The following is a 14,581-nucleotide window of genomic DNA, read 5'->3' on the forward strand; positions in this document are numbered from 1 at the left end:
ATCAGGTATCCTGCTGGCTTCAGCCCTATTTATAGTAATTGGAGGCTAGTTTGAAAAGTGGAAACTTTATGATTTGTCAGCTTTTAATCTTTTCATCAGACAGGTAAAAAAATCCACCCAAAAGTTGCTGGAGTGGCAACTAAATGGTGAGAGTCAGGGTTACTGGTTAAATACATTCTCCTCTACTTCCATGGCTCATAACAGGAAGTGGATTTTAGGAAGGCTTTGACTGGGCACAACATGTAGCTGTGTGAACACATTCTAGAAGTATGAGGAACAGAAAAAGACTGCTTCAAACACAAATACTTTGTTTTGTAGTAAATTTGCTCTTGTGTCCCAAATGATGAATTTTAGCTTTTTTTGCTAAAGACAGCTTCTGAGTATATTCTAGTGATATGAACTTTCTGAGTGGTTACCTTTTCAAAACAAGCCTTGTGGAGAAACTGATTATGATTAAAGCCATCCTGCACCCCACGTGCATTTAACTGTTGAAAAGGGAACAAGTTGTTTTTTTTTTTGTTTTGTTTTTTTTTACTAAAAGGACGCTGTCAAAAATATTTTTCACATTTCTTAATGGCCAAGTTGCTGTCTGTAATAATCTCTTGAATTCAAATCAGTTTCTTACAAATTCTCCATTTATCATGCATCCTTTCAGTGTTTTGTTGTTGACATCCTGTAAGGACTTCTAATATATTAAATGACTTCCTCCCAGCTGAGGATTGTACTGAAGTGATTCTGTTTATATACACCTACAATGGCAGAACCTAGAAGGAAAAAATTGTAAATTAGCAAAATTTATCTTGATCAGGTACAAATACTAACTGGGAGATAGGGAGCAAAGGAACACTAATGCATTTTATACTATACTCAGATAAGAAAAAACTAGGTCTAGCTTGCTCAGTTCAAGTGTTCAAGGAATCATTTTTAATAAAATTCAAGAAAATGAAACTTACACTATCTGGAGTCTGGGAATGAAATGAGTAGTCTTTCATGTCTCAGAGCTCTCACACAGTGCTTTTTTGGAATGATGGTATGTCTTCAATACAGAGAAGATCAACCTTGCTGCAGATGATCTTCTGGAGTTCGATTTAGCATGTCTAGTAGAGCCATGCTAAATCAAACTAAAAGGGTATCTACATAGGCACTGGTACTTTTGCCTATCATTAGGAGAAGGGGAAGTATATGGTAGAGCTCCTCCATCCATTGTGTGGATGGCAGCAAAAATTGATTTTAGAGAAGCTGACACCCATTATGCAATTCTTGTAGCTGGATTTGCGTATCTAAAATTGATTTTACCTGCTAGTGTAGACCTGGCCTAAGATGTCCTTTCCTGGTGTCATAACAATTTCCACACACTGCTCAACTGAGAAGGCAGCTTTCATTCTGGTATCCTTGTGCTTCAGTTTGGGGACCAGCTCAGCTCACAGCTCTAAGAAGGTTGCTTTACACATCCGAAAGTTCTGTAGCTACTGGTCTTCATCCCACACCTGCATGATGTGCTTCCCATTAATCAGTGCTGGTTTCCTTAATCCAAAAGCACTGATGTCCCCTGTACAACTGCTCAGTGACAGCAAATGCAGTGACAGGTTGCTGCTGTCCACATCATGCATGCCATTAGGGTCCTCTGAGTCTTAAGAACATAAGAATAACCATTACTGTGTTAGACCAAAGGTCCATCTAGCCTAGCATCCTGTCTGCAAATAGTGGCCAGTGCCAGGAACCCAGAGGGGGTGGACTGAAGACAATGATTAAGTGTCTTGTCTCCTGCCGTCCATCTCCAGCCTCTGACAAACAGAGGCCAGGGGCACCATTCCGACCCCCTGGCTAACAGCCTTTCATAGACCTACCTCCATGAATTTATCTAGCTCTTCTTTGAACTCTCTTATAGTTCTAGCCTTCACAGCTGCTTCCGGTCAAGGAGTTGCACAGGTTGACTGTGTGCTGTGTGAGAAAGAGCTTTCTTCTATTAGTTTTAAACCTGCTACCCATTAATTTCATTTGATGTCATGTAGTTCTTGTGTTATGGGAAAAAGTAAATAACTTTTCTTTAGTCACCCTCTCCACACAGATCATGATTTTATATTCCTCTATCATATCTCTCCTTGCCCCAATTTTCCTCTTTTCTAAACGGAAAAGTCCAAGTCTCTTTAACTTCTCCTCATATGGGACCTGTTCCAAACCGTTAATCATTTTAGTTGCCCTTTTCTGAACCTTTTCTAATGCCAAAATATCTTTTTGGAGGTGAGGAGACCACATCTGTATGCAGTATTCAAGATGTGGGCATACCATCATTTTTATAAGAGGGGCAATAAAATACTCTTCTGTCTTATTTTCTATCCAATTTTTAATAATTCCTAACATCCTATTTTGCTTTTTTGATGGCCACTGCACATTTCGTGGGTGTTTTCAGAGAACCGTCCAAGATAACCCCATGATCTCTTACCTGATTATTTGTAGCTAAATTAGCCCCCATCATATTATATGTATACTTGGGGTTATTTTTTCCAATGTGTATTACTTTACACTTTAAATTTCATTGCTGTTTTGTTGACCAATCAGTCGGTTTGGTGAGATCTTTCTGAAGTTGTTTACAGTCTGCTTTTGTCTTGACTATTTTGAACAGTTTAGTATCATCTGCAAACGTTACCACCTCACTACGTACCCCTTTCTCTAGATCATTTATGAATAAGTTGAATAGGATTGGTTCTAGAACTGACCCTTGGGGATTACCACTCGTTACCCTTCTCCATTCAGAAAATTTACCATTTATTCCTATCCTTTGTTAGTCCTGTCTTTTAATCAGTTCTCAATCCATGAAAGGATTTTCCCTCTTATCCCATCCTAATTTACATGAGAGCCTTTGGTGAGGGACTTGGTCAAAGGCTTTCTGGAAATCTAAGTATACTGTATCTACTGGATCCCTCTTGTAGGCATGTTTGTTAACCCCTTCAAAGAATTCCAGTCATAGAATCATAGAATACTAGGACTGGAAGGGACCTCCAGAGGCCATCAAGTCCAGCCCCCTGCCCCAATGGCAGGACCAAGTACTGTCTAAAACATCCCTGATAGACATCTATCTAACCTGTTCTTAAATATCTCCAGCGATGGAGATTCCACAACCTCCCTTGGCAATTTATTCCACTGTTTGACCACCCTGACAGTTAAGAACTTTTTCCTTCTGTCCAACCGAAAACTCCCTTGCTGCAGTTTAAGTCCATTGCCTCTTGTACTATCCTCAGAGGCCAAAAAGAACAAGTTTTCTCCCTCTTCGTTATGACACCCTTTTAGATACCTGAAAACCACTATCATGTCTCCCCTCAATCTTCTCTTTTCCAAACTAAACAAGCCCAATTCCTTCAGCCTTTCTTCATAGGTCACATTCTCTAGACCTTTAATCATTCTTGTTGCTCTTTTCTGGACCCTCTCTAATTTCTCCACATCTTTCTTGAGCTGCGGTGCCTAGAACTGGACATAATACTCCAGCTGAGGCCTAACCAGAGCAGAGTAGAGAAGAAGAATGACTTCTCGTCTCTTCTTCGCAACACACTTGTTAATGCATCCCAGAATCATGGTTGCTTTTTTTGCAACAGCATCACACTGTTGAGTCTCATTTAGCTTGTGGTCCACTATAACCCCTAGATCCCTTTCTGCTGTAGTCATTCATAGACAGTCTCTCCCCATTCTGGATGTGTGAAATTGAAATAGATTAGTAAAACATGATTTCCCTTTACAGACTTCTTCCTCTAGCAATAATTTCAAGATGACCTCCGCTGTCATGCATGACATTCTCACCACAGTTAACACAGCATGCGAGAGAAGTGCGTGATCCAGAGGTCAGATTGCACAGCAAAGAATGGCACTTGGAAAAAAGATGCAAAAGGACAGTCGAAGCCCCTGAATAAAGTACTGCCTGGCAGAGCAATTTTACCAAGTTCCAAAATGCCCCTGCTCTGCTCTTGCTACCACAACACCTAGCAACATATGGTGTTGCCAGGCACTGTAGGATATATATCCACAGTGCATTGCTTTTGTTGTCAGCAGGAAGGCTAAATATGTGCACACAACCTGATGAGACCAAGCGAGTATAAACAGGCTTTGGTGACTTTTTTGGCAACTTGTGTGTATCAACATTAGTTTCCTCAACAAAACTTAATAATGCAGACATAGTGCAGGTGGAGACTTCCACTTCCATTTACCACTGTGCCAATTAAACCTAAACAGTAGTTTAGAAATGTCATGTCAGAATTAATACAGAGGTGGGAACTCTGAAAGATCTTACAGTCTTATCTATACAAGCCAGTACAAATTGATTCATAAAATTCCCAAATGTAGATTTGAGTTCTAGGGCACAAGAACATGTGAAGTATTAGAGATTTTAGAGGCTAGTAGCTGAAATTGCGTGAGAATTCATAACAAATCTCTACTGTATTGGCAAAAGATACTGAAAATTTAACCTTTTGGTTGTTGCAGTTTAACTCACAAATACAGATTTGTTTCTGTTACTTAAGTGCACTCAAAAATAAAACTCTAAAATTTTAGTGGCTATAAATCCGCTTAATCCTACTTTTTGTTCAGCCAATCACTAACACAAGTTTGTTTACATTTACAGGATCCTACCTATAATTAGTATTCCTTCCCCAAAGCATTTTTACAAACAGAGATTATGTCAGTACTTGTGTAAAAGGAAACTGGGGACAGATATTGCTTTTGTTTTATCTTCATTGCAATGCAAATGTTTGTAGCCAAAAACAATACAGAGTACTGTACACTTAGTATTCTGTGTTGTAATTGAAATAAATGTTTGAAAACATAGAAGAAAACTCCAAAATATTTATAATGTAATACATTTAAATTGCTATTCTACTATTGTTTAACAGTGTGATTAAGACTGTATTAATCATAATTTTTAATAATTTGGCAGTCCTAATTCAGTTAATGTTTAGATGAGAAGTTTTCATCATTTTAGTATGAAGGAGTTATTAATATACTTCACCAACTTAATTTGTGTGAGGAATTTTTATTTTGGAATTGTGTGCTCATTGACCTTAACAACAACAAATGGATTTCACAGAAGTTTATCAAAATATCTGTGGCTTGAATGTTGTCATAGCTCAATACGCTTAACAAGCAGATTTATGTGCCATTACTCAGGTCCGTAATTAACGTGGTGGTGTTGGGGTTTTTTTTTAAATGTGCATGTTTTATGTAAATGATTGTATTTTTTCAAAAATACAAGTTATTTTTATGAAATTTTTTGGATTTTTTAAAAAAGGGATTGTTATTATTTTCATTTAATTTTTTAAGTGAATTTTTAAACTGAGAATTCCAACGGGGCTGTTTTTTCTTTGTCCCTATAAACTCTTACAATTTCTTGTGTTTTAATAAAATAAATAAAGGCGGGGGGGCTACAGTCAGTTTGGTTTCCAGTAACATTTTCTTATAATTTGCAAACCTTAAGCATTGATTTAGCTGCGCCAAGACAGAGCATTACTTCAATTTTTTTCTGTTTTATCTCTTTTCTCTAAGGTTTGTTAAGGAGTAATTGTTTTCCAGATTCTGCCTATTTTTCTGGCGCATCTTGATGAGTCTCTTTCAATATTCACTCATTTTTGTCAGTTTTTAAGACTACTTGATTTGGTGATTTTTTTCTGTAAGGCTTTATGAAAGGCATTCTCATTCTGTGCACATCCCATTTTCCTGGCACAACCAAATTCTAATGTTGCTTTAAGTTATAATAAAAGGAAACTGTTTGTTTGTTTGGCCCTAGATCTTACTGTTTAGAAGGAGTTCTAGATCAAACTCTCTAAAATACATAGTAGATAGATGGTACACTTAAGCCAAAGGATTATCGTGAAGTATTACTGTAACTTGGCAAGTATTTTGGGATATAGTAAAAATACAAATTAGTAATATTAGAAGAAGTACTTCTGTTAATGTGCAAAGGTAAGTTCCAAACTTTACTTCTGAAACCTCTCAAGGTCTTTATTCTGCTTGTTTGTGAACTTTATTCTTGTGGACTTTTGTTTCTTTGCATCAAATTTGTAGTTAGTCTGGTAGAAAGACAGCAGGAATGTGATATTTTGTCAGACAAATTTGTGGCATCATCCACTGTTTTCTCATGTTTATAGGGAAGCCCTAATATTCTTGATTTTGCTCAGAAGGGACATCAAATATGATGTTGAGAGGAGTGCCCAGAGCTATTCTGAAGTAAATGGATTTTAAATGTAGAAGCAGATATGTTAAGATGTTGCCTTTGCAGCTGAAATGCTCCTAATCTAGATGTGAGACCGATTATTAGACTTGCAGTAATAGTACACTATGAAAATTAAGCTTAACTCCTACTGATTATGTGGCTGATTCTTGGAATATAAGAATGAGTGACTGCCTGGCAGTGCTGCTTTGATGCTTTTCAGGATTGATTGTGGTGCTGAGATGGCTCCAATAGTTATTACACAGACCATAGCAAATGTTTATCAACTATCAATTTTTAGCAAGAAAAGAGAGAGGTCGAGTGAATAACTTGTTTTTTATATGACACCCAAATCTAAAAACATGTTTTTGTGGAAGCTTCTTTCATTTTCCAGTTTTTACAGTCCCATTTGCACAACTTTTGTGTATTTGATCTTTAGATGTTTCATAGTGCATATTTTATTTGAATTTAAAAGTTAAAGTAAGAGAGCCACAAAAAATGGCTTTAGTTTTATTATCCCAGAAAGAGGCATTTTATTATAAATAGTACTTCAGTACAGATTTTTTTGTAAATTTCTAGTTCAGTTCTCATAGTTGATATAACCTCACTCAGGTTTACTCTCTCATGATCGCCAGTGCAAGCCAAATATAAGATGATTCTCATACTTGTAAAATAGTGGATTGCTTTTTATGAAGCGTATGAATGACTGTGCAAATGGAACAATCACACAAGTTCCTTCGTAAACCATATACTCTCTTTAATTCTTTTAAGCATAACAAGATGCAAATTAAAGATCATATACTCGCATTTCCATTTTTTTAAAAACAAAGCAAGTTGGCAGAGACTCTTGTATCAATAGAAAATGTTTTTTAAAATTTTGGTGAGCATTTCTGTGTTTTACAGTGTTAAAAAAACGATACAAAATGTAAAATTGAAGTAAATTTAATCATATATAAAACAGAAAAAGATGATGTTGGGAGAAAATGATCCTAAAATAAGTTTTTAGTGTTCTTTTAAAAGTGCAGCTTCAGCAACAAGTAATTTTAGATGTTCATAGAAATTGCGTAGTTCAGTGAGCAGAAGAAATTTGTCAGTTAAGATTCTCTTTATCCAGAGGACTTTATGCTGCTGTATTTGTTTGTCTAATGCTTGTAGAACATAATTTACGGAATGTGTGAAAACATATAGTTTGTAAAGCAAACAGGAAGAAGAAAAAAAGGCAGGCTTCCTAGTGGAGAACCTGATCCTGCTCTGAGTTCAGAGGCAGTAGGATCAAGCCTTTCTCATTTGTTTACTTTTCTGCATAACTGATAGTGGAAACCTGACTCACTTTATAATTAGTCTTCAGTCAGAAACTAATGCTTCCTTGCTATAGTTGGACCGTTAAATATATGGTTTCTATAGCTGTTTGTATCTTTATTGAATGCTAATATGGGTTGGGAAAATTTCTCCCCTAGTGTGTCTGATCACCAGATAATTCCCATAACAAGAAATTTTATTGAAAGTGCCCAAGAAAAAGGAGATACATACAAAACAATTTTTAAATGATTTGATTTAAAATAAAAGCATGTTAAAAGATAGTTTAATATTTGGTAGATTTCCAGGTTGTAGCTTCTGCTTCCTCTTTGGTTGACTCATGAAAATAGAAATCAGTTTACAACATTTTATTGTTGTTAATGTGATCTTGGTTTTTCAAATAAGACTGGACACTTAGTTTTCATAAACATAAAATGGCTAACTTATTCATGTTGCATCTCTTTCAGTAATAGTTATGCACGAGTGCGAGCTGTGGTGATGACCCGGGATGACTCAAGTGGTGGATGGTTACCACTTGGAGGGGGTGGACTAAGCTGTGTCACGGTCTTCAAAGTCATTCACCAGGAAGAGAACAGCTGTGCTGATTTTCTTATCCACGGAGAACGACTCAGGGATAAAACGGTAACAAACTACATTATGAATACAATGTGTGTATAATTTGATAGAGCCTGAAAGTAACACCTACATGTTGTTGCTCTACAGAATAATTACCCTTCGTAAACATAGATGTTGGCACTCTTTGTAGTATGATTTTACACTCTTTAAATATTCTAATGCCTAAAAGAGTAAAGTGTTTTATTTTTTGAATCCCTAAAACTTTCTTCCTACAATCTCTAAAATTGTGTTGCCATTTAAGAAGTTCCAAATTAGTTTGTTTTTTGTAGATTTCTTTGCCAAACAATTAGGTTTTTTTTCTCCCTTCTGACTTTCTAATAGAGCTTCAGACTAACATCTCTTTATTTGATCATTGGCAAAATCAGTGGAGTCAGCAAAATTCAAAGAAGGGCAAAAATTCAACAATTTGGAAGCTTAGCAGAAAAATGAGTTCAGAAGAAATTTCACTTGGACTATGAGCATTTTATTTTGGGTCAAATTTTGCACATAGCCTAAGGAATTTTGTCTTTAGTAATTGCTTGAATATAAGCTGTCTGGACTTAGGTATAATAAACACTCAAAACCAGTGCACTGCTTGAAATTTCACAATGAATAGTAAAGCACAGCATACTATGCACACCGCACTTCACACACTCCAGTTGGAACTTCAGGTCCATGTACACAAGCCCGTACTCTTAAAAATACTTTCATCGCTTACATACATGAAGTGTGAATTTTCCTTCTAGGACAAAAAGGTTGAATTGTTTTTTAGATCTGTGTTGCTAATTATCATGTGTTTGTAACTGCTCCTCCATCAGTACGGATGAATTTTCCGTCTTTATTTTATCACTGTTCAATATGAACACCCTCTGGCTCTGAAGGGCAGATTTACTGTCTAGTTTTCTGGAATCTCGTCCACCAGAAGTTGATTGTTCTCATCTTCATATGAACATGTTTCCACCTCCGCTTTAAGTACTATATTCTTTCTGAACCACTGACATACACCTTACCACACATATATTTAAATGTTATTGAAGTTGTTGGGAAGCAGCTGCTATATATGAATACCAGTAGAGTGAGGAAGGTAACTAGAATGCAGGCAAGAAACTTGTTTCCAGTGCAGTCTGAGCAAACAATGTGAGAAACTCCAGTGAATACAAATACCATTACAGACTGGAGAAAGGGTTGCTGTGCAGCTAATGGGAATAGGTGATTGGTACGACGGTAAAAGGAAGCTGTGCATTTGTATTGTCCCTGACTTCAAAGGAAGACTTATAATCAAAAGCTAATGTAGTGACTCAGGTGAAAACATCTGATACCACTGGTGATTTTGGACATCTCTTGGGATAAAAGAAGTGACCCCATATCCTGTTTTGGCTGGGACAGCCCCATGTTTCAGCACCAGGAAGGCATCCCAATTTATTTTAATAAAGGGGCTAACTGCCCCGTATTCAGGCCCCCTGCTGAGCTGACCCTTTCCCCCCCCCCCCCAACAATGCAGGCTGCCACCCGGTTCCTATCTCCCCACAGCCAGGAGGAGCACTGGTGCAGCTGCTGCCCGCTTCCCAGTGCACCAAAGCCTGGGGCAGCTGGTAGGTCCCCCACAGGGGCAGCAGCCCTGTTCCTGACACCCTGAGATAGGGGACAGCCAGAGAGGCCCCCACAAGAGTGGCAGCCCTTGTTCCCAGAGCCCTGAAGCAGGGTGTCCTGTATTTGGGCTCGGGAAATATGGTCATCCTAACCTGGTAGCTAGGGTAAGTGGGAACATCCTCAAACAGTATTTTATAAGGGAAAGTGTGCCTATCTCAGTGTGTCTGTTAAGAGCATGTATACGCTGCAATGTAAGTCCAGGGTTAGTGGAGTTCAAGTCAACTGGCCCTCATTAGGGAAGTCTGGGTTTGAGCATCTCTTGTATTTTACAGGGGGTCCCCATTATAAGTCATTTTTCCTATAAGTCATCAATTAATTCAGGAAACTAAATTTGTTTTACATCACACAGATCCACACTTACGTCATTTTTCAAGGGACCATAATCTTTTGCAGCGTCCTTCTTACTGTCTGTAAGTCTTGGAGTGAATGCATTGCAAGTGCACATACTTTATCTTAATATATTTGTGTAATCCTTTAACCCTGACTGGGAAATCAAGTGTTGATGCAAAGTTGTGTTTTTGGCAAGAGGCCACATGTTAGTGTGAGTCTCGCTGTGACAGTAGATGTAATAACAAGCATCAGAAATGGTGAACATGCTGCCAGCGTTACTTGCCATCTTGGCCTGCTTCCGACAACAGTTCATACCATTGCCAAGAATGCTGATGATATAATGGAAAAGGCTAAGCATACAACACAGCATTCTTCTGTAAAGGTTGCTCAGCAAAGAGGCAAGGTGATGGAAATGATGGAGACAGTGTTGGCTATGTGGTTGGATAACTTGCATAGGCAGAAAATGCTGATAAGGCTCAGTGCCATTCAGGAGAAGACAGTGAGGTTATTTGAATTCCTGAAGGATAAAGAGAAACAGGAGATGGGAGGTACTTCTAAAGAAAAAACACTTAATGTTAGCTATGTTTCCACAGTTCCCAGTCATGTTTTGGGTTCAAGAATATCAAAATAAAAAAGCGGTCATGTAGCACATGACCAACAAAATGATTTATTAGGTGACAAGCTTTCATGGGACAGACCCACTTCTTCAAGAATGGGTTCAAGAATGTTAGAATGTAAGGTGAAGCAGCGAGTGCTGACATGGAGCCAGTTGATGCGTAAAAGGCGAAGTTGAAAGAGAGAATTTGGGAAAGAGGATACGATCCACTACAGATGTTTAATGTAGCTGAGATGGCACTTATTGGAAACGAATGCCGAAATGAGCCTACGTTTCTGTTAATGGAAAAAGGTGCGCCAGGACTCAAAAGAATGCCTGACGCTCTTGCTCTGTGGCAATGCCAAGGGAGACAAGAAAATTAAACCACTGCTCGTTTATCATAGCAAGAATCCTCGTGCCATGAAAAAATTACATAAAGTCTCATCTCCCTGTTGTATGGACGTCTCAGCGGAAGGCTTGGATAACAAAGCAAATATTCTGTGACTGGTTCATGGATTGTTTTGTTCCGGAAATGAAAAAATGTTGCGAAGAGCAAAATCTAACATTCAAAATTCTTCTTGTAGGCAATGCTGTTGCATGTGACTAAGATTATGAATCATTATGACCCAACATTAAAGTTGTGGCAGAGTGGCTTCTGTTTTCAATATAGTGGGTTTCCAGTTATTGGGATAGAGGGTACTTAGGAAGTATCCCCACAAAATTGTGGGTTACTTCCAGCTGACCCCAAGGATTCAAGTCAAGCAGGGCTATGCTAAAATGCAAAGCAACAGGCCTTAGTCTCTTGGTAATGGCTTAATTCAAGCTTGGGCCATCAAGCCCTGAAGAGTCCTGAGTTAGCATAGATTTGTACACTGCACTGTTACAGTGTAAATGCAAAGTGCAGGCTTCAGCCTGCAGTCAGGTACAGGCTTACTTGCAGCATAGACTTACCCTGACAGTCAGAGAGTGAAGAGGTGATGTTAAGAGCTATTAGATTAGCATTCTTCCTATGTTGCTAAAATTTGTGTAATGCCAGTTTGAAGTGTCCAACTGTAGACTCTATATTCAGGCATGTAACTCTTAGTCCATGCCCCTCTCTTTTCTGCAAATGGAGAAGAAGTGTTTGTTTGATCTGAAGAGTGTTGAGATTTGGTTGTTGTAGCCCTATGAAATTATTTGCAATTGCTCTGGAAGAAAACAGATCTCTATCTGCAAGCCAAGAAAATTGGACACCACAGTTATTAGTATTATTGTCAAAGGAATGGAGAAAGAGTTAGTCTTCCTGCACAATGGGGTTATCAGTTTTGGTTGGATGTATTTCTGGAGATTTTTAATCTTTCATAAAAGATTAATGTTGAATTTCTTGAGACTCTCCAGGCCAATGTGTTGCAGCAGTGTTTCCCAATTTTATTTGGCTATGCAACCCTTTTAAACTCGAAAGACTTTTGCGGAACCCCTAACAAATCTTATATACAGAGCTGAAAAAGTAGATGACAAATAATAAGGATGATAATAAACAAATGCTAAACAAGGTCAAGAGATCAACATTTAGTTTAACTGCACAGTTTTAAAGACAAAAATCACATTTAATGTGTGCAAAAAACAAAACTCAAAAGCTAATATGCATTATATTGGCAGTTTTCAATGCGAAGAGTGTTTTCTCTTTTCTTGACAAATTCTTTTTATATTTGGTTTATTAATGGAAAGTTGGATTTGCATAACTGGCATGGCAGTCAAACAATTTCTGTATTTCATTTTTGTTGCTGTGTAATTTAAGAACCCAGTTTTGCACACAGGTATGTGCTACCAAAGGGTAACAACTGACAAATTGCACATCTTAATAAAGCTGAATATTTTTGACATAAGCAACCACAAAATGACTGAGTATGGGGCTTTATGGTCGTATATAACAGGCAGTTGCACTACTGACTGGGCACAGCGCTGAGTAGTGACATCGTCCCCACTCGATGACTAATCAGGCATTGCACAGGGACACTTGTGGCAAAAAAATGAAAATTGTTTTTAATAAAATTCATAAATGCTTAAATATTTTTTTAAATCATAAAATGTTATTTTAATGGAATTTTCTCATGGAAACCTTATTTTCACTTCGCAGAACCCCGGGGTTCCGCAGAACACCATTTGGGAAACACTGTCTTGGAGGGTTGGCAACCCTGTTCACAATAGGTTCTGCAGAGACTATTGTGAAACAAAGTGGAACAGATGGAGTTCAGGTCTTCCATCCTGAATCACTTCAGCAATATTTATTCTTTGATTTTTTAAAATGGGCTTCTTAATTAATTGTTGTTTTAAAATCATCATTAGAATTGTGTGTGTAAGCAAATAAAATGTCTGCAATTTCTGGGAAAGGCTAACAATTTTAACTTTGTGCATCCTGAAAGCATCTTGAATTGTTTGTTATTGAGGCTATGATTCTGCCAAGATTTAAGCATATGAGATTCAGTGGAAGTATTTGTGTTTAAAGATTTTCGACATTTGTGTAATTTTGTCAGATTGGAGCATATCCAATATCATATTCCATTATCATTCCCATCTCCCGCATATGAATTCTTCATCTGTGGAAAGTAGAATTTTCAGAAATGTGCATTTTTGGTTTTCCTTCCCATAGCCATATACAGTCTTCCTACATTTAATTAATTTTCTGTTTTGTTCCTGTGTGAAATTGTCTTCATATATTTCTTTTTTTTTTCCTTAAATCCTCAGATTTAAAGCAGCCTAGAGAGTGTTTTCCTTTTCCACAGGAACTCTTGCTACGAACTGGGAAAGAAAACTTATTTTGACAGCATAAATGTGTGATTAATCTGAATGTCAAATATTTCCACCAGGGAGCCTTGAGATATAGATATATATTTACATTGTTAGGGTTTAAGTAATTTGAGAGTGTGAATTGACCAAATAAATTGTAGCTAGGAAAGCTTCTGTTCTTCCTCGAGTGTCCCCGTGGGTGCTCCACGATAGGTGTCGGGCTCGCCCCGGCACCGCAGATCGGATTTTTCCAGCAGTTTCTGCCGGACCGCGCATGCGCCGGCGTGCGCCGCTCCCTTGCACGCTCCCGGCCACGTGCGCAATCCGGTCCCCGCCAGTTCCTTCTTAACCGCCATCGGCTGCAGATGGAATCCGCTCAGGCTGCGGCCACAGTCAGCGTATTTAATGTTCTTAGTGTTTTTAGAGTTTCTTTTCAGTCTTTCAGTTAGCTTGTTGTTTTCTCTTATTGCAAAAAAAACAAAAAAAAACCAGTATATAACAGCATAGGCAGAAAGCCTTAGTAACCAGAGGAGCAGCAGAGGCCCAGGGATGTAAGGCCATTAGGCCTCCTGCCACGGCAGGCTGGGTCCGAGAGAGGGGAACAAGCACAGAGAAGGTGCTAAGTACCCTATTAACAACTCAAAGACTCACCGCAATGTCCTCTTCAGGATTCAAGAAGTGAGAGTCATGCCGCGAAGCTACGCCGGCCTCCGATGGGCACAGTCAATGTATTAGGTGCCTGGGGGAATCTCACGTCACCCAGAAATGCTCCTTCTGTGCAAAGCTCACGGCCAGAGCCAGGAAGGACAGAGAAATGCGGCTAAAAATGCTGCTCTTTGATAAAGCCCTCCAGCCAGACGTGCCGGAGCGGCCTCAACAAGAGGGACCCACAGCGCCCCATAAAAGGAAGGTGGCGTCCCTCACCCCATCAGTGCAAAAACAGAGGAAGCTCTCTCCAACCCGATCCCTGCCGGCAGCCACAGCAAGCAGGACGGGTGCAGCACATAGCCCCCAGCCGCAATTACAAACAAGCGGCGGCGCGGAAGCGCACGTGGCAGAGGCTGAGCCTCCGATGATTAAACAGCCAGCCCGCACTGCAGTCAGAGCGGTGGCCAGGCAAGCGCCGGAACCGGCGGCAC

At 38.8% G+C, this 14,581-nt stretch overlaps 1 protein-coding gene across 2 annotated transcripts in view; it reads left to right on the forward strand.

Moving 5' to 3' along the window:
- Window positions 1–14,581, forward strand: part of SPRED1 (sprouty related EVH1 domain containing 1) — a 126,980-nt gene that overhangs the window by 68,484 nt on the left and 43,915 nt on the right. For both annotated transcript variants that reach the window (XM_074996941.1, XM_074996942.1), the window contains exon 2: window positions 7,954–8,128. In XM_074996941.1, coding sequence (XP_074853042.1) covers window positions 7,954–8,128 — 175 coding nt within the window. The remainder of the gene's footprint in view (window positions 1–7,953; window positions 8,129–14,581) is intronic.

This window comes from Carettochelys insculpta, chromosome 6 (genome assembly GCF_033958435.1).
Source record: "Carettochelys insculpta isolate YL-2023 chromosome 6, ASM3395843v1, whole genome shotgun sequence".
NCBI classification, from domain to species: domain Eukaryota; kingdom Metazoa; phylum Chordata; order Testudines; family Carettochelyidae; genus Carettochelys; species Carettochelys insculpta.